This window comes from Microcaecilia unicolor, chromosome 2, assembly GCF_901765095.1.
Source record: "Microcaecilia unicolor chromosome 2, aMicUni1.1, whole genome shotgun sequence".
NCBI lineage: Eukaryota > Metazoa > Chordata > Amphibia > Gymnophiona > Siphonopidae > Microcaecilia > Microcaecilia unicolor.
This window is the reverse complement of record NC_044032.1, coordinates 507,734,352-507,753,387: the sequence shown is the minus strand read 5'-3', so window position 1 is coordinate 507,753,387 and position 19,036 is coordinate 507,734,352. Positions and strand designations below refer to the sequence as shown.

The 19,036-nt window shown below is 44.1% G+C and overlaps 1 protein-coding gene across 5 annotated transcripts in view; it reads left to right on the top strand.

Annotated features, from left to right (window-relative positions):
• Positions 1–19,036, top strand: part of RAB28 (RAB28, member RAS oncogene family) — a 269,956-nt gene that overhangs the window by 28,083 nt on the left and 222,837 nt on the right. For all 5 annotated transcript variants that reach the window (XM_030191192.1, XM_030191190.1, XM_030191191.1 and 2 more), the window contains exon 2: positions 3,320–3,416. In XM_030191192.1, coding sequence (XP_030047052.1) covers positions 3,320–3,416 — 97 coding nt within the window. The remainder of the gene's footprint in view (positions 1–3,319; positions 3,417–19,036) is intronic.

The following is a 19,036-nucleotide window of genomic DNA, read 5'->3' as shown; positions in this document are numbered from 1 at the left end:
GTATGGTGCCTTCCTTCCTGCCTAAGGTGGTTTCAGCATTTCACCTAAACCAGCCTATTTTCCTGCCTTCCTTTTCCAGAGAGGAGTTTCGGAAGCCTTTGGGCAATTGCACCTCCTAGATGTGCGAAGGGCTCTGTTGCAGTATCTGCGCATGTCAAATGCTTTTAGGACCTCTGACCATCTTTTTGTCCTGTTCTCAGGTCCACGCAGAGGGTCTCCAGCATTTAAAGTCACTATAGCCCCATTGGCTCAAGGAAGTTATTTTTCAGCCTATCTGCTGTCTAGCCGGCCTCCACCTGAAGCCTTCAAGGCACATTCCACAAGAGCGATTTCCTCTTCTTGGGCTGAAACTGGAGCACTCCCTGTTTGTCGGTTGAGCTTTGCCTTCTTTCCTGAGTTAGTGACTCTTTCCTGTTACAAATTTCTAATTACGGGCACCATTGCTTGACTATTTGAAATACTGAACATTCCAGGCTGGACAATGCCTTTAAGGGTAACGTAGTTGGATTTCTGACTCTACCATCAGCATTGCAGAAGAGATGAGGAAGCTGAAAGCTACTGGCAGCAGAGAAGTTTTCAGAACATTTAAATGCAGATTTCCAAAGAGAGGCCAAAAAGTACAAAGAGAACTGCTGGAATGGACAGTGCCAGAAGATGGAGGAAGCGAATAGGAAAGGTCACTACACCCATTTGAAGAGGGTATGGTCAGCATTCATGGCCTGCAAGTCAACAGTTCGTGGGAGTAATGGCCAGGAACTGCATGACCATCCAGCAATAAGTGATACAGAGAATTTATATGAAGGTGAACAACAGAACCATCTGATAGACAAGGATGAGACACTGGAGCTGGAACCAAATATTCTGGAGGAAGAAGTCATGTGGGCAATGAAGCAGTTAGCCAACCAAAAAAACCCAGGAGTTGATGGTATACGAACAGAATTACTCAAGCCCAAACCAGTGGCAGCATTAACAGCGTTATCCAATGTATATGGAACACGTGTGAGTGGCAAAAAGAATGGAAAAGATCAGTTTTCATCCCATTTCTAAAGAAGAGGGATACAAAGGAATGCACAAATTTCCACACCCTAGCTCTGATTCCACATGCAAGCAAAATACTGCTGAAGATCATTCAACAGAGCTTGAACATAACCATTGACAGGGAGTTGTTAGATGTGCAGGCTGGCTTCAGGAAAGGCAAAGGCACTCATGATCATAATTCCAACTTTTAGTAGATTATGGATAAAGCTAGGGAGTACTAGAAAGATCTCTACATTTGTTTTTTTAATCAATTATTTGAAGGCATTTCATGCGCATGAGCACAATAAGCTCTGCACTTGCCTGAAGGAGATGGGTACACCACTACACCTGATTGAACTCATAAGATCACTCTATCAAGATCAAGAAGCTACAGTCCGATCGCCATGTGGATATACAGATTGGTTCAAGATTGGAAAGGGCACATGTATCCTGTCACTAGCAGCTTTCATCATGTATGCTGAAACTGTCATGCGATGAGCATGCTTGGATGAGTCCAAGATTGGCATGAAAATAGGTGGCAGAAACATCAACAACCTCCGATATGCTGGTGATACCACCCTGCTGACTGAAAATAAGAAGAATCTTGAACATCTGATCAGGAATGCCAAAGATGAAAGTGAGAAGGTTGGACTGCGCCAGAACATCAAACAGACAAGGATCATGATATCAGCAAAAAATGTGAATGTTGACATCAAGATCAACAATGAAGAAATTGAAGTTGTCAAAGATTTCATCTTTCTTGGCTCCAAATTAATCACAATGGTGAGGGAACACTGAGATCAAGAGACGGCTGACACTTGGAAGAAGTACAATATCTGGAACATCAAGGACATCAGCCTGGCAACCAAATGTAGATTGATCAATGCAATCATCTTCCCATTAGCAACATATGGCTGCAAATCTTGGACGCTGAGAAAGGCAGACAGGCAAAAAATTGATGCATTTGAATTATGGTGCTGGAGATGACTGTTACGTATCCCATGGATAGCCAAAATAACAAACCAAACAATTCTGGAACATATCAAACCAAAAAATCTCGCTGGAGGCCAAGGTAGCAAAACAGAAGCTCTCCTATTTTGGTCACATCATGCATGAAGTCCCTTGAAAAAAAACAACATGCTTGGAATGGTTAGTGGCAAAAGAAAAAGAGGCCACCCAAGAATTCGCTGGATAGATACTATCAAGGAAGAGTGTGGCCCGATACACAGCTGTTCACCTTTTCTTACTGCCGCGATTGGGAGAGGAAGGAAAGCAGGAAATTTAGAGGTAGAGAATTTGAGGGGTGTTGAGGGGGAGGAAGCTGGAGAAAGCAATATGTAGCTCTGCAATGAGGTAGGGTAGGCGGAAGGAAACAAGAGTAAAATGGGGGTGGGGTTGCTGGAGCAAGCTTGATATATGTGGTGAGGGAAATAATGAGAATGGGGAGGAGAATTTGGGATTAATGTGTTAGGGGGAATTTGTATGTGGTGTTGGGGGAGGAGGGAGAGTATAAGGTAGTGGGGTATATGCATGGGGTTGGGGAGAAAGGGATGGGGGTATGTGCATTATGGGGGGGACCTTGGGGATACACAGGATTGGGGGTGTTTCTGGGAGTTAGCGGTAGAGAGAACTGAGGTGGGGAGAGATGGCTGAAGGATGGGGAGAGACAATTGCAGCTTGAGCACGAGTTAAGGGGCATGTCAGGCCTTATCTATACCTTTTGTTAAAAATTTCTTTATACCAGTACCAAATATTGTTTCAAAGCAGTTTACATAAAAATACATGGGGGAATTCTGCGAAAATCTGCACATTTTGTGAATATTTTTGTGTAGAATTTCCCCAGGAGTAATAAGTCATTTTCTTGCAAAACGTTGAATATGAATTTGTTTCTCTCTTTTCAGTATCAACATTTATATCTTGATGTTTGCTTGGCCAAAACTGTTCTGGCTGCTTTTCGGTGAACAGGCAGTAGTTTTTAAGAATTTGTTTACTGGCTCCTTCATCTTGCCTATTCGTGTAGATCAGTAGTTCCCAAACTTGGTCTTGGAAGCACCCTAGCCAGTCAGGATTTCAGGATATCCACGATGAATATTCATGAGAGAGATTTTCATGCAGCAGAGGCAGTTCATGCAGATTTCTCTCATGAATATTCATTGTGGATATCCTGAAAACATGACTGGCTGGGGTGCCTCCAAGACCAGATTTGGGAACCACTGATGCAGATCTTTTTAGAATCTTGAATCGAGCCCATGCATTTAAATTTTTGGTACATCTTCAGTTTTCCATGTTTTGTTTGTTTCAGACATCTGTGGCTATGCGGTTTGCACAGGAAGCTTTTGGAAAGCAGTACAAACAGACAGTAGGACTGGATTTCTTTATGAAAAGAATAATGCTGCCAGGTAAGACTGTTAATATCTAGCATTTGAAAGAAGGCTGTTGTTAATCTTTTGTCTTACACTGTGGCAGTATTAGCCTGAACAGTATCTGAAGCAAGCATCGATAATTTGGAACAAAGGTCCCTGTTTACAAAGGTGCACTAGCATTTTTAGCGCACGCTAACCATGTAGACGTCCATAGGAATTGTGCAAAAAAAAAAAAAGTAATTTTCTGATTTGTAGGAAAACGTTTACAGTTTCTTTGTTTAACTAGCACGATAGTTTAACATTGAAATCTTTCATTTCTTAATCAGCTCTTTGTAAGCTCCAAAAGCTTCTTGGAAATCTTTGTCTTAATTAATTTCATGAAGTACTTGCTGAAACCAAATTCATCTTTACATAATTTTTAAAACTAAAATAATGCAGCAGTTTAATGCTGCTTTTGAAAAGGTTTACTGCATTAGCTGGTTAAATTGATTGATTCGTTTCCAAAAGGTAGTCATTAAATAAACTGAATTTGCAGTTTCTACATTAGATTTGCTTCTGCTGTATTATCCACTGTGCTGGTTTATGTGAATGCTGTTCTCTATACAAGGCAGCACAAACTTGCTGGCATTTAATAGACCACTAAAATTTAGGGTCCCCAGACACCTATAAAAATACAACTTGGGCATTCAAGATGTTTTTGTTCCCTGTCAGAAAGAAATTATTTAGGATGCCAGTTGTAGAGTGGTGCATGGAAAATGCAAACACTTATTAGAAGTGATTACTACTACTTATCATTTCTATAGCGCTACTAGATCTACGCAGCGCTGTACACTTGGACATGAAGAGACAGTCCCTACCTGACAGAGCTTACAATCTGCTTGAAGTTTCTTTGAACAATTGGGGTCTTAAATAGAGAAGGCATTCAGTATGGCTGTTTAACTTTGAGCACTGCAGTAATCCACCATGGGAGTGTGTTAGAGAGTTAGAGGTGTACTTTCATGAAAAGCACTAAGGGACTGATTCACAAATGTTCTTGTAAAATATTGCTCACTATTTCCACCTGCGTAAAAGATTACTGAGGTGGAAATAGTAAGTGATGTACAAAACAAATTGCATGCAAATGAGCTACTCACTATTTCTGCGAGCAGGGAGAGTGCCTAGTGCATGCATGGAGCCCCTCCTAAGACACAGAAGCGAGAGTTCTCTGCTATAGGTCCCAGGGGAAACCATAGCTGTACCACCATCAGAAAATAACCTTACAAGCTGCTGCCTCCCGACAGCTCCCAATTGCATCGGGCAGGTGTGCATCCCCCCCCCCCCCCCCAGAGGAGCGCGGCGGCTCTCTTCGCTTCTCTTGGCGGAGTGGGAAGGAGGGGTTGGGATTTACAGGCTGTAACCGGAGAAGGGCTGCAAATGAAGCAATGGGAGAAGAGAGAATGAGCCACCACAAAGGAAAGGTTTGTGCTGCACCAAATGGTGATTTACTTGTTGCTGCCCCCCCATGTGGATATACAATTCCTGGCTTGCTAACGCTTTTGCGGATAAGTTCCAGCTAGGGGAGGCTCGAGCCTGGCTCTGGTTCCAGTTGCTGTTCAGTTCCTGCTCCTGTCACTGCCACCCCAATGGGAAATGAGCTCCTTTGGGCTCCAGTCCATGCTGCACGCTCTTCCTATCGTCATTCTACAACAGTTCCTGGCCTCCCATAAAAATCTACTCATAAAAGGTAGGGGCTGCCTCTGTGTATCTCTCAGAAAATGGCTGTGCATCGCTCAGAATGCACACTTGAATAGTAATCTGCTACTTTCCATATGATTCATGTAGTCTAATGCCAGGAATGGAAAACGGCCTGCAAAAGCTGTTTATGCATCACCCGCTGAATACCGTGCTCATTAAACCTGCTGGACCCGGTCAAAAATGCATGGTGCTGGCCTGGTAAGTTTTGTGCCTCAGGCCCTTAGACTTACAAAGTTACATAGTAACCTATGGAAATGAGCCCCTAAGTATATTTAAATAGTATTAGCGTAACAAACTTTTGCCGAATTAAAATAATTGTAGCATCTGGGTGTACCATCCTGAAGAAATAAGTTATTTCTTCCAAGCAGCAGATGGCGGTACAGAAACTGATCTTTTCCAGTACAGTCACTGAAATCCAGTATTCCTCTACCTCCAGCAGATGTTAGATTGTTCAAGCTGGTACTCTTGGTCCTGGGCCTAGTTCCCAGCAGTGCAGGAAGGTGGTGCATAGCTTGGTTGAGCTTAACAGCTGGCTTCCATATGTACTGGACCTTCTTTAATCTTCAAATCTTTCAAATAAAATAGTTCTTCACTTTGCCCAGTTTCACAGTTCAAATATCATTGAATCCAAGCCTCAGAACAAAGGAGCACTTATCTTCAAAACTGGTCCTGATGGGAATCTCCGTTTCACCAAGATGACTTCCTCAGGGGATAGGTCAATCACTCTGCTTTTCAATGTTCAGAGCTTTGGTAAACTCTTCAGCAGTCAGATGACTGCTGAAGAGTTTACCGAAGCCCTGAACATTGAAAAGTTAGTTATAACATTTATGGAGCAGCGTTCTTGACCTATTTCCTGCGGAAGCTGTCTTGATGAAATGGAGATACCTGTCAGGACCAGTTTTGAAGATAAGTGCTGCTTTGTTCTGAGGCATGGTATCAATGATATTTGAATTGTGGAATTGGGCAAAGTGGAGAATTATTTTATTTGAAAGATTTGAAGATTTAGACATTATTACATACATAAAAATTGGGGAGTTTTTGACCAATGATTACAAATCGGCGGTTATATGCTACGATGCATTTGCCCGTTGATGATGCCATATGAGGTCTTTTCTCCCTTTAAAACTATAAATTGACACGTATCATTTTCTTTATTATGGTTGTGTCTGTCCACTGGTTTTTTGATGTTTTGTGTTTTGCATTTAGATTGATTCGGTGGTTTTAGCCATTTTTTTGTTAAAATTAGTGCGTGGCCATTAATGCAGGAAATAGAAAAATTGGCCATTTTACCAGTGTGGAAATGTGATGCATAAGCACATGCCAAGGCCATTTTTTTACCGTATCTTAGTAAAAGTGCCATTTAATGAGGTGTACAGCTCGGCTCCACAGGGCTCCGTCGCAAGGAGTACAGGCCCTCATCTCAACCCCCCCCCCCCCCCCTTTGCACTCCTTTGGAATGCTTTCCAGGGGGGTTTCCTTTCAGGTCCAGGTGCAATTAAAAAAAAAAATGGGTTGGATGAGATTACCAAGGTCCCAGGGTGAGGTTGGCCTGAATCCTGCAGGCTTTTGTACATCAGTCGGTTGGCTGACGCATGGCCTCCGAAGGTTCGTTGCTGTTCTCTTCCTTCCTTTGAAAGGGTTTTAAATAAGTGGAAGGGAAGTTGCTTCCTCACCTCAGGATAGAAGAACTTTGTAGTGTTTGCTCAGAATGGCTAGACCGAAGTACTGGTGTTTTAGGTATCCTCAGCCTACACAGGCAATTTTCAGGGCACATTTCTAGATGCATGCCTTGGCAGAGGAGGTTTACTTCTGAGAACTTTAACAGAGGGGGATAACTCGGAGGACTCTTGAGGCCCCCCCCCCCCCCCCCCCGCTGGTTCTTTCTGTTCAGGCAAGCGGGAAGTGGAGTAAGACCTGGCACTTCATCTTTAGGGACCTATTTCTTTAACCATTTCAATAAACAGCATTTTGCATTCAAATAATAATAATAAAAAAGTGCTAATCTCTATCTGCACAGGCAATGTCACTTGTATGCCCTGAGCTTCTCTCTCCTCCCCACTCTTTCCATTGGGGGGGGCAATAATAGGAACAGCCTGCAGAGCTCGCTCTCTGATCTGCTACACAGTGAAGCTCCCAGACTGACTTTTAAGGCTGGCTTAGGCTTGAAGTGCATTAAAAAGACCCTATTTTTGAGGGTCTTTCAGTTCATTTTCTGCTCCATAAACTGTCCTGCATAATGCTGCTGGCAGAGTGGGAGACCCTAGATGAGGCTGTCTGTGGGGATCCAAGTTTTTTGGCAGGTTATATCCATTCACACCAGAGGTGGTGGATAGGTACTGGAAATAACCCTAAAGTGGATGTGCTTGTTACAGTGGTTATCAAGAAGACTGCTGGGCCTGTGCAGTGGGGCTCAGCTTTCAAGGAGATACATGAGGAGAAGGTGAAGCAGCAGTTCAAGATGGGATTTTCCTTATGTGCTGCAGGCATGCATTCTGCTGTGTGTGGCAAGAACCATGTTTTGCTAGTTGTAGCAATTGCAGGAGTCTCCAGAGGTGACCCATGTGAAGTCAGGGTGGATTTTCAGGCCAATGTATTTTTATGATATGGTGAGCATATCTTCCTGCTCACCAGCCTCTGCCATGCAGATACAGCCTCCAAGAAGCTTCTCGGTCAGCTGCCTTTTTAGGGGACGCTTGCTCTTTTTTAAAGACGCCTGTCCACTTTAGCTTCCTGTACTGGGCCAGAAGGGCTCTCTGCAGCCCCTTCAGTTAGGGGCTTCTCGAGGGGGCAGAGGCTGGTTCCATTTGGACAAACGTCAGTTTGGCTTGGCTTCACGGCCTAGCAGGTCCTTAAAGCTGGGTTCCTTTCATTGCCCCCAAAAGATCTAGTGATGCTGGGCCATCTGGCTTTGGCCAGAGGTTACAGATCTTCTCAATGAGGGTGCACTAGGCCTTTTTGTGGCTTGGAAATAGGGCATTGTCAGTCTTCAGCTGTGAGTGGGCCTTCTTCACCTTGAACCAGTAGGTTCTCATGGAGGTCAAGTGAGAATATACCCTGGAGTGGATGCCTTCATGATATTGCCCTTGTGACTCGATGGTAAATTGACAGACAGTTGCACTTGCACTGCAGGACCTCTTAGACTTTGTAGGCAGTGGAGTCTCTGTTCTGCTCACATACTGGGGCTGGGATGTTACTGTGTTAATTTGGTACATTCAAAGAAAGGAGGTTCCTTTTGACCTATCCTAGACCTCAAAGGAGTAAATGCCTCAGTTTGCTCTGGTGAGTTCTTGACCTGCCTGGACCTTTCAGAGGCCCATCTTCATTTTACATTCAGGGAGGACTTCAAGCGCTTTGTGTGCTGAGGTGTCTCCTTCAGTTTCAGGCCCTTCCTTGTGCTCTGTCAACTGCCTCTTGCACCTTCTCTAAGGTAATGGTGGTGGTGGTGGCTCACCTGAGCCACCAAGATATTTGGCTTCATCCCTACCTGGACGATTGACTAATCTGAGCTGACTTGGCAGAAGCTTCCTAATGAGCTCCTTCTCCAGTCATCCAGCTCTAGGATTGTCTAGGTTGGATAGTGAACTGGGCAGAGAGTCACCTGTCTCCCTCCCAGACCTTGGATTACTGGGGGTTTGGTTTGATAATGACCCTAAGAGCAGTTTTTTTTTTCCGGTTAATGGGAAAGATCATATGGACAAGGTGCAGGCCTACAAATGCAATCAGCCTTGGACTCGGAGAGGGGGGGACCCCACAGGTAGCATGAGATCCAGCTTTTGGGCTCCATAGTTGTTATCCTGGACTTGGGGTGGTATGTGACCCCCTTCAGGTGGCCTTCTTGACTGGCTTCTGTCAGCCAGGATTTGACTGCCATCTACTGCTCTCTACCATAGAACTTTGCAGTCTGGACTGGTGGGAGAGTCCCGGACATTTCTTGTGGGGAGATCCACTGTATCTGCCCGGCCAAGTGGTTGTGACCACTGATGTGAGCCATCTTGGTTGGGGAGTTCACTGATTGAGCAAAGTGCCGCAGGGGTGTTGGACCCCTCGGCAGCCTCTTGTCTGTCAACTGCCTGGTGACCTGGGCGATGAGGTTGGCACTGATGGAGTTTCTCCCCCTGAAATGGGGAAGAGTGGTCCTGTGATGGTGGGCTATGGCAGGGAGACACAAGAAGTCAGGTTGTGACCCTGGAAGCTGCAGCACTTTGTCACTGGGCAGAAATGATTCTGCTGGCTTTGTTGTCAGTCTTTGTAGCCAGTTAGTCTGACATCTAGGTGAACTTCCTCAGTTGATCTCTATTTTCAGAGGAGTTGTTGCAGTCAGCATTTCCTTTCTCCTTGGAAGGCATAGATTCCCAAGGTCTTTGGGTTTCTGCAGCTGGGGTTCAATCAGGGTTGGCACTGAACTTGCTTAAGGTTCAGCTGGCAACCCTCTCGTTTCTGGAGTAAAATCCTGGGACTTTCCCTAGTCATTCATGGTATGACCGGTTTTTAAAGGGGGTTGCTTACTTGCATCCTCATGTCTGGCCCTCTCTTGGGGTTTGAATTTAGTGCTGAATGTCCTCTTGGGAGCCCCCTTGATCCCCTGAGGTCAGCTTCAATTAAGGACTTCACTCTGAAGACTCTGTTCCTGGTGGTGATTTTGTTTGCTAGGAAGGTTTTGGAGCTTCAGGCTCTGTCTTGTCAGGGCCCCTGTCTCTCTCCTCAGGAGTCGGTGTCCACCTGCACTGTTCCTTATTGCTCAAGGTGATCTCCCCCTTCTATATAAATCATGAGGTATATCTAATCTTCTTTGTGGATGGGGGTCCAGACTTTGCCAGGAGGCTTCACAAGCTGGATATCTGCATAGTTCTGTTCAGGTATTTGCAGGAGGAGAACAAGTTTAGCCTCCATTTTCTTCTGTGGCCATAGGCAGGGCCAGGCTGTATCCAGAGCCTCCATTTCACTCGACTTAGGCAAAAGTGACCTGGATGGAGGCCTGGGCGGTTTTTCCAGAAGATATCTTCTGGGCGGCAATGTGGTCATTACTCCATTCCTTTTGTGAAGCATTATAGACTGGATGTGCTAGTCAGAGCCCAATGGCCTCTTCATGATTATTTTGTCTTTAATGCTGAGGTTCCTTTTTTTAGGTTACTAGATGGGATGCCATGAAAGCTACACTGAGGGGTGAGATCTTAACATATATACTGGTTTCCTTAAAAAGCAACATCAACGAAAACAATAATATACAGGAGGTCACGTGATGCGCTGAGAGCGGCAGCAGCGTAGAGGCTGAGCTCCAGGGACCCCACTCGCCATACAGCCGAAAATCGCTGTAAAAATAAAGAACTAAATATTTAAAACCTTGTATATAGCTGCGGGAAGGTGTATGGACCAATATTTGGTCGCGATGCCTGCTGGAACAGCGAAACGCAGCGTGAAAACAGAGAAAGGGAAAACCTCACCTCCACCGGCGGAACCTAAAATGGCGGACGGAGCACAAATGGCGCGAGATGATTTTACAGACCGTCAACTGGCCCAGATCGCGAAGGTGATTGAAGCAGCCCTAGAAACAAGATTCGACAGCCTAGAGGTCCATCTGGGGAAATTGGACGCCACTATAGAGGGGTTAGCGACGCGCACCCAAACGCTGGAACAGCGGGTGTCGGATATGGAAGACACGTGGCAGGCTACAGAACCGAAGCTCACGGAGTTAGAAAAACAGGTCAGCATGCAGGCAGCGAAAATCGATGACTTAGAAAATCGAGCGAGGCGCTCCAATTTGAGGCTGGTGGGCATTCCCGAGACTGTGATGGAAAAAAACTTGGGGCCTGCCCTGGAAAAATGGCTACAGCAGGAATTTGCATTGTCAGACAGCAGGGGAAGCCTCAGCATTGAAAGAGCCCATAGATTGGGACGATATCAAGAAGGAAGGAAGTCACGAGTGGTTATTCTTAAAGTCCATAACTATATCCACAAAGAAGAAATCATGCAGGGATTTAAGTCCAAGCGGGGCAATTTAACATTTGAAGGACATGAGATTCTGATTTTCCCAGATTACTCGGCTGGGTTACAGGAAAAGAGAAGAAGATTCCACCCAGTATGCACAACCCTAGTCGAAAAAAAGATTCGTTTTTCATTGTCTTACCCAGCTGTCCTCAAAATCCACAGAAATGGGAAATGGCATAGCTTTGAGTCAGAGAAGCTGGCTGCAGCCTTTATAAACAGGGATATTGATGACCAGAATCCTACCCCATGAAGACTGCCACCCCGCCAGTTTGGGGTTGATTCTACCGTACAGAGGAGTAGATATTGGACAGTTTTACAGGACATTTATACAGGGTATGTGATGTTGAATAATAATGATATACACTTGAATGCGGGGAGTGGGGTCCCTAGCAGATGAGTGACCGACTAACACCAAGATGGTGTACAAGAATGGTTTTGGGGAGGGGGGGTTGGGGGGGGGAGGGGGATGGGGGGTTAGGGAAGGGAAAGATGGAATGAATGTGCTGGAAGTGAGAGTGGAAAGGTTGGCAATTGTCCTGGCTGGGAGGATGGGAGGTGGGGGAAAGGATAATCAAAGGTCTGGTAGTTGGAGGCAGACAATCTTGGGGGAGGCTGGGCTCCTGGGGTTGTATGAGATGAGAGGACTTGGGATAGTTCAGTTTTTAATTTTTAGAGATGCAGGGTAGAGCTAGGCTGAACATCCTTTCTTGGAATGTATCAGGGATCACCTCCCCGGTGAAGAGATATAAAATTTTATCGCAATTGAAGGCGCATGGGGCGGATATTGCCTGTCTCCAGGAGACAAAATTGTCTGATGAAGAGCATGCAAAACTTTGTCAGCAGTGGGTGTGGGAATGTCACTATTCCTCCTCTGGGAACAGAAGAAGTGGAGTGGTTGTCTTGATAAAAAAAGGTATCCCTTGTCATTCCAAACTGATATTTAGGGATAAGGAGGGGAGAGTAGCGCTGGTGCACTTTAATTATCAAGGAACAAAGTTTTATCTCTGCGCGGTTTATGGCCCAAACAATTATTGCCCACAGTTTTTTCAATCTTTAATAGCACTGGGGTTACAATATGCGGATGCCCCATGGGTATGGGCGGGGGATTTCAACCAAGTCATAGATCCAGAGCTGGATAGGTCTTCCCCAAGGGCTATAGCAGCACTGGGCCGCAGGAAAGGTTTGTCGGCCTTGTGTAGAGCACTGCATGTGGTCGACCCTTGGCGCTTGCTGCACCCTGATGCCCGGGATTATACTCACCAGTCTAAAGCACATGCTACCTGGTCCCGGCTCGACTATATTTTGTTGGCACAGTCCTGGTTTTTTAGAGTAAGGAATGCTTTCATAGGTCCCACTGAGATTTCAGATCATGCGGTAATTGGGTTAGAGCTGGACTTAGATGTCAGAGGGTCTGGTAGTAGATATTGGCGCTTCCCCTCCTATTTATACCAAGATCCAGCATTTGCAGAGCATATGAGAACTCGCTGGCAATTTTATGTAGAGACGAATGCACATTCTGATGTGGCGCCAACAATATTTTGGGAGGCCTCAAAGGCGGTCCTTCGGGGAGAGGTCATTGCCTTTATGAGCGCCCGTAAAAAGCGCTTAGCGACGGGCATTATACGTTTAGAATCAGCATACAAGCTTGCAAAGAAGCGACACATAGCTAACCCAACTAAGGAAAACCAAGAAAACATGGCAGCAGCTTTGGTAGCACTAAATGCAATGATTCATGAAAAATATCAGAGTTTATTTTATGCTAGGAGGCTTAATTTCCAAAGATATGGAAATAGGTCGGGTAAGCTATTAGCACAAATAGCTAGAACTAAGAAAACAAATTCTTTTATTTCACACATTCAATTGCAAGATAGGTCCCGGCTTTCGCAGCCAGTTGAGATTGTAAACGCGTTTCAGAGATATTTCACAGAGATATATTCTGAAACGGGAGAACATCAGGGCCCTCTTATACAAGATTACCTTGAAGATGCAGGTATGCCGCGAGTTTGTGATTCCCTAGCACTCCCCATAAAGGCGCAGGAAATTCAGCGGGTGGTAAAGTCCCTTCCTTTGAAGTCGGCTCCGGGCCCAGATGGTTTTTCGAGTGAATATTATAAAATTTTGGGCCTGGAGTTGATAAGGCCCCTAATATCATACTTTGAGGCGGTGGTGGAACGGGGATGGTTTTCGCCAGGTGAAAATGAAGCACTTATCACACTGATTCCTAAGCCGGGTAAGTCCCCAGACCAGTTAGAAGCCTATAGACCCATATCATTATTAAATGTGGATATAAAAATCTTGGCCCGAGTTTTGCCAGATAGGCTTGCCCAGCATTTACCATCTTTAATTGGGAAATACCAGGTGGGTTTTGTTAGGGGTCGCCAGGCAACGGTGAATGTACGGAAAGTGCTGCTGTCTATTGCACGCAGTCAGGCCATGGGAGAGAAACTGATGCTGGTGAGCCTGGATGCTGAAAAAGCGTTTGACAAGGTGCAATGGGCTTACCTGTTTCAGGTTCTGGAACATGTTGGTGTGGGAGGCTGGTTTATGGAGGCGGTCTCAACACTATATAGCAACCCCTCTGCTCGAGTAGTTACAAATCGGCTTCAATCTGCCCCATTTCAGTTACAGAGGGGTACTAGGCAGGGCTGCCCTTTATCGCCATTACTGTTTTTATTATACTTAGAACCACTGCTTAGAACGATCATAAGAGACCCGGATGTGGTGGGGATAGCCATGCCATCGCTGGAGGTCAAAGTGTTGGCTTTTGCCGATGACATCCTTTTGACATTGACTAAGCCTGCCTCGTCGGTGCGGCACTTAATGGCGAACCTAGACGAGTTTCAATTTTTGACAGGGTTCACCTTAAACTATCATAAGTCCGTGGCTCTCCCTATACAGTCGGACATTAGATTGCAGTGGGAGGGGAACTTCCCTTTTCAATGGGCACACTCTAGTATCAAATATTTGGGGGTATATATTCCCGCAGATTTAGCGGAACTCTATGAACTTAACATGGGGCCGTTAAAGGAACGTGCGGTGGAATCTTTGCAGAGGTGGCAGGCACTCCCGATTTCTTTACTGGGACGTATAGCGCTTTATAATATGGTTCTCTTCCCAAAGTGGACTTACATATTTCAAATGTTGCCATTCCATCTGAGGCCCCGAGATGCACAGTGGCTGCGAAAAAAATTGACATATTTTTTATGGCAGGGAAAGAGGGCCCGTCTGCCATTTGGTAGAGTGCTGTTACCACGTATAAAGGGGGGTTTGGGACTCCTAGACATAAAATTGTTTTCCCTGGCCAGCAGTATGAGACATCTGTCCGACTGGTTCCGCTCTACAAATTTTTTCTCTTGTACAGAGGCAGAGGTGGCAATTCTGGGAAAAATGCAATTTTCTTATTGGCTCCATGCTCCCCCCAGAGAATTACCGGGGTTGGGCCCTTACCGACCGATCCTTTTACCCTTGAGGGCCGCATGGAGATGGATAGGCAAGATCCTGCGGGTGGACGCCAGGACTTCGGCTTTACTGCCTCTAAAAGGTAACTTGGCTTTTCCGGCGGGTGGAGATTTGGTCCCTTTCCAGAGGTGGGCTAATATGGGAATTAGGTACTTATTCCATGTGGTAACTGAACAAGGGACATTAAAATCATTTGAAGACTTGAAGGAAGAGTATGGTTTGGGTGTGAATGACTGGTTAGCATATACACAATTACGACACTATGTAAGCTCTTTACCGGCAGAATCATTAAAAAATGTTGCCTGGGAAAAACTGAGTGAAATATTGGGTCTTGAGGCACAGTCACGAGTGCCCCTGAGCTATTTTCATCGGGGTTTGAGGGACTCTTTGCAACAAATTGACTGTCACCGGGTGGCACAGGCCTGGAATGAGGAATTGCAGAGTAACCTATACCCGGAGCAGATTGATAAATGTCTTAAAACTATAACTTCAGTCACGGACAATGCTACCTGGTGGGAACTACAATACAAATTTCTGCTTCGGTTACACGTCTCACCGCATAGAGCATATAAAGCCACGCTTCGAGAAGTGGACAATTGCCCAAAATGTAAGGAGGATATGGCCCACTTGGGTCACATGTATTGGACATGTACGCCAATTAAAGCCTTTTGGACGGAATTGAGCGAACATGTCTCTAAAATTTGGAACTACAATTGGAAACCCACCCCTAAGCAGCTGTTTGATCTTTTTGACATACAGCGGCCTGCGCCGGCAGGACTCACGGCATTCTTGAAGAGGACAGTATTAATGGCAAAACGTGTCATATTGCAACTATGGTTGGTAACAGATCAACCGAGTATTGCACACTGGAGATCTGCAATGATTCAGGCTTGTGCCATTGAAAAGAAAGGTATAAGAGACTTAGCTTCTAAGAGAGGTGATCAGTTTTGTCACACTTGGTCTCCATTCTGGGACACTCTCACACCAGTGGCAAGAAGCAAAATCTTGAACTCTTGAAAGGATTTGGGGGGAGGGGGGGGGGGGAATAGGGATAGAGGGTAAGAGGGGGGGAGGGGGGAAAAGTTGTGTTCAGAAATGTTCCAAAAAACTCAGGCAGACTGAATATTAAGTTGTATTGTATTTTAATTGTGAAAATCTATTGAACTGTCTGAATAAAAAGGATGATTTAAAAAAAAAAAAAAAAGCAACATCAACGAGAACTGGATATTTTGGAAAAAGAAATTGATGATGCTGAGACTAGATTAGCTGGCAGGTGGACTGCAGAAGCCCTTAATGTCCTATGGCGGGCTGCTGTTCAATATTTTCCCAGAGAGTTGGATACTAACTGATGATCAGACTCGATTAATTGCTATACTTACTGCTGTGGCACTACAATTTATATTGTGTACCTTCTTCATTACTGAACTTTCAATTTTGGTGGAGCACAGATATCTGACATACTTGGATACTTGACAGACTAAGTATGAGATCCATATTGCAGAGAGGATAGGGAGGATGGTCAGGCATAGAAGGATATGGTCTTCTGTTACTGATTATGTTGCCTCTAACACAGTGCCCACACTTTGATTCATCTCTAACTTTGAATCATACATCCATCAGAGATCTGTACCCTGTGAAGTAACTCTAGTTCTGGATCTGTTTACTATTGCTTTTGCAGGCACTGGGGGGGGGGGGGGGGGGCGGGAATTCTGCTATGTGGGATGGTATGGTTCCTTGGGTTTTCTAAGTGTTGTACTTAACATGTTCCTGTTAACAATGCTGGAATGTCTTTCATGTTCCATGTAGTACAGTGTTCTGTTCCTTTTATTGTTTTATTTTTCTTTTACTGAATAAAAAGTTTGTGGAACTTAAATATTTTCTTAGTTATTATAATGACTGGGTTGGTTTTGGGAGGTTCATATTTGGTATAATGAAATCTGGCACTATTCATTGGTTTTATTTTATAAAGGAAATCTAGGCATATATGTGGTTTCTGCAAAGACCCCCAGTTGCACTTAGATTTTCTCTTCCAGATTTATCCAAATTTATAACTCCTTGGAAGAAGGTCTAAATATGTGCATGTACGTGCATAAACTGTAAAATATGTATGTAAGATATCAACTCCATCACAGCTCCTCCAAAACTATTTTCATGGGAACATCTATGCAGAGATCATATGGAATGTACAATCTTGCAGTGTGCCAATTTTGTTTTACTTGTAATACCTGCAAGCAATTTCATAAGAACCATTTTCTGCATGCTTTACATATGGAAAATGCTTTAGAAAATTACCCCTGTCAGTTCAGCTTATCGCATCAGTCAGTAATAGCTGAGTCATCTATGAAAAGGGCAAGAAATCCAGAGATTTTTACAACATTCCTGGAAAAGATCATAAAATGGCTTGATTAAATAGGGAAGAAAATGTTTTGTAGCTCCATGTTCAATGCAAGAATAGTAGCTCATCAATTAGATGTGGTTCAATAGATGCATGTCTGCCATCAGAAATTCCAGAAAGCCTCAAAGATTCTGGCAAGAGTCTAAACATCAGGCTGAAGTATATTTCCTAGAAACAGTAACGTATGATTGGCATACGATGCATCCAGATCATCTGTGGCTTCCACTGCAGCTCATAAATTAATTTGATTATGGTCTTCTGCTTTCAAGAAGACCTTTTGTAGATGTTAGCAAGTGCAGCGTGCACAGAAGGCAACTTTTGTTTTGGAGAAAAGGTTTAAAAAAAACAAACAGTGAAGACTCTCAAAGTATTGTGCCATTTACAAACATTGATGGTGACTATGACAGATACTGTACCACATCCATAAGATCACAATACTGTCAGTATAAATGGTAATACTTTTATTAGAGGAAACCATAAGTAGTTTCCCAGAAAAGGCAGCAACCAGCACAACAGCAGGAGAGAAGACACTGACATCTGTTTAGATATTCTCAGGTTCTGCACTCAATCTCATAATCCAAATGCAACCTATCCTGCACCTGTGTGGGTGGATGGGCGGACAGGTTGGGCTTTTCTACGAAGAATGGACCTGTATCACTGGACAGCTGGGTAATGAACATAATAAGCATGGCTATTTGAGATTGCTTGTTCCATAAAGCCGCCAAATAATAACAAAAAAGAACAAGAACAAAAAATAGAAAAAGATGATTAGTAAAAGTAACAATACATCATTTTTGACTAGACATTTCCCTTACAAAAACTGTACATAGTGTGGAACTACATGTTGTAGAAATCTCTGTTCATATGATAGCTGCTTGTTATAAAAAAAATGGAATCTGTGTATTCTTTAACCCCTAAGTGAAGAGGAGTTTGGCCAGTTTTGTTTCATTAGGAGGTTGTGTGATAACAATAGCAGCCTGCCAGGAAAAACTGACAACAAGTGAAGACATCAGCAGAATACCAGCAGAAGGGTGAAGATGGACTATAGACTCTAGGGTATAACCTGCAGCTCAGAGATAAGAATGGAATGTGAAACTAACATTTCTGAAGGAGTGGAACTGAGAAAGTAAACAAACAAGAAAGGGGGGGGGGTAGGATGTAGAAGTAAGTAACTGCAGATTCGACAGAAACTAGGAAAGAGGTGGGAGGGGGTCAGCAGACATTGAGCTTTGCACGTATGCAGTTAGAAATGAAAGAGAGGTATAAAAACAGGGTTGAAGAAAGAGTGGAGGAGTGGCCTAGTGGTTAGGGTGGTGGACTTTGGTCCTGGGGAACTGAGGAACTGAGTTCGATTCCCACTTCAGGCACAGGCAGCTCCTTGTGACTCTGGGCAAGTCACTTAACCCTCCATTGCCCCATGTAAGCTGCATTGAGCCTGCCATGAGTGGGAAAGCGCGGCGTACAAATGTAACAAAAAAAAAAAAAGAGAAGGTTGGAGCTTTAGGAGAATTGGTCAACATTTTGTTGAAAATGTTGCTTCAGTTCCCCTCACAGGAAGAAAGAGACCCAATGCTTGTTACAGAATATATGTTTTATGAAATTGCAATGTAATTGGCTTTATCTGATTGGTGTCTAAAATAATTTTTTTAAAAAGAAATTTCTTTTACAAATTGGTTCAGTGTATCTCATCCTGTGATGATAGAATAGATAATATTTAAAGTGTAAAAGAGTGAATCCAGGGAGAAGTACCCCTAAAGGTTTAGTCCGTACAGCCTTCCACTGATTATTCCTTCCCAGGGATTTGGGAAGTGTGTGTGTATGTGGGGGGGGGGGGGGGGGGGGCTGCTGCTAAACAATGTGTAAATAACTTTCTAAAAATAGTTATATGTTGTTCATTTACATGTGTAAATGCTACTATTATCACATATAGAAGCCATGCAGGCCTTCTAAAATAATCTCTTGAATTACCTGTTCTGTGTCAGCTCTGCCTCCTTTAGAAAAAAGTAAGCATTGGCAGATTTAATTTAATTGATATGAAAGTTTTGGGCAATTAAAAAAAAACAAAAACAAAAGTTTGTTATTA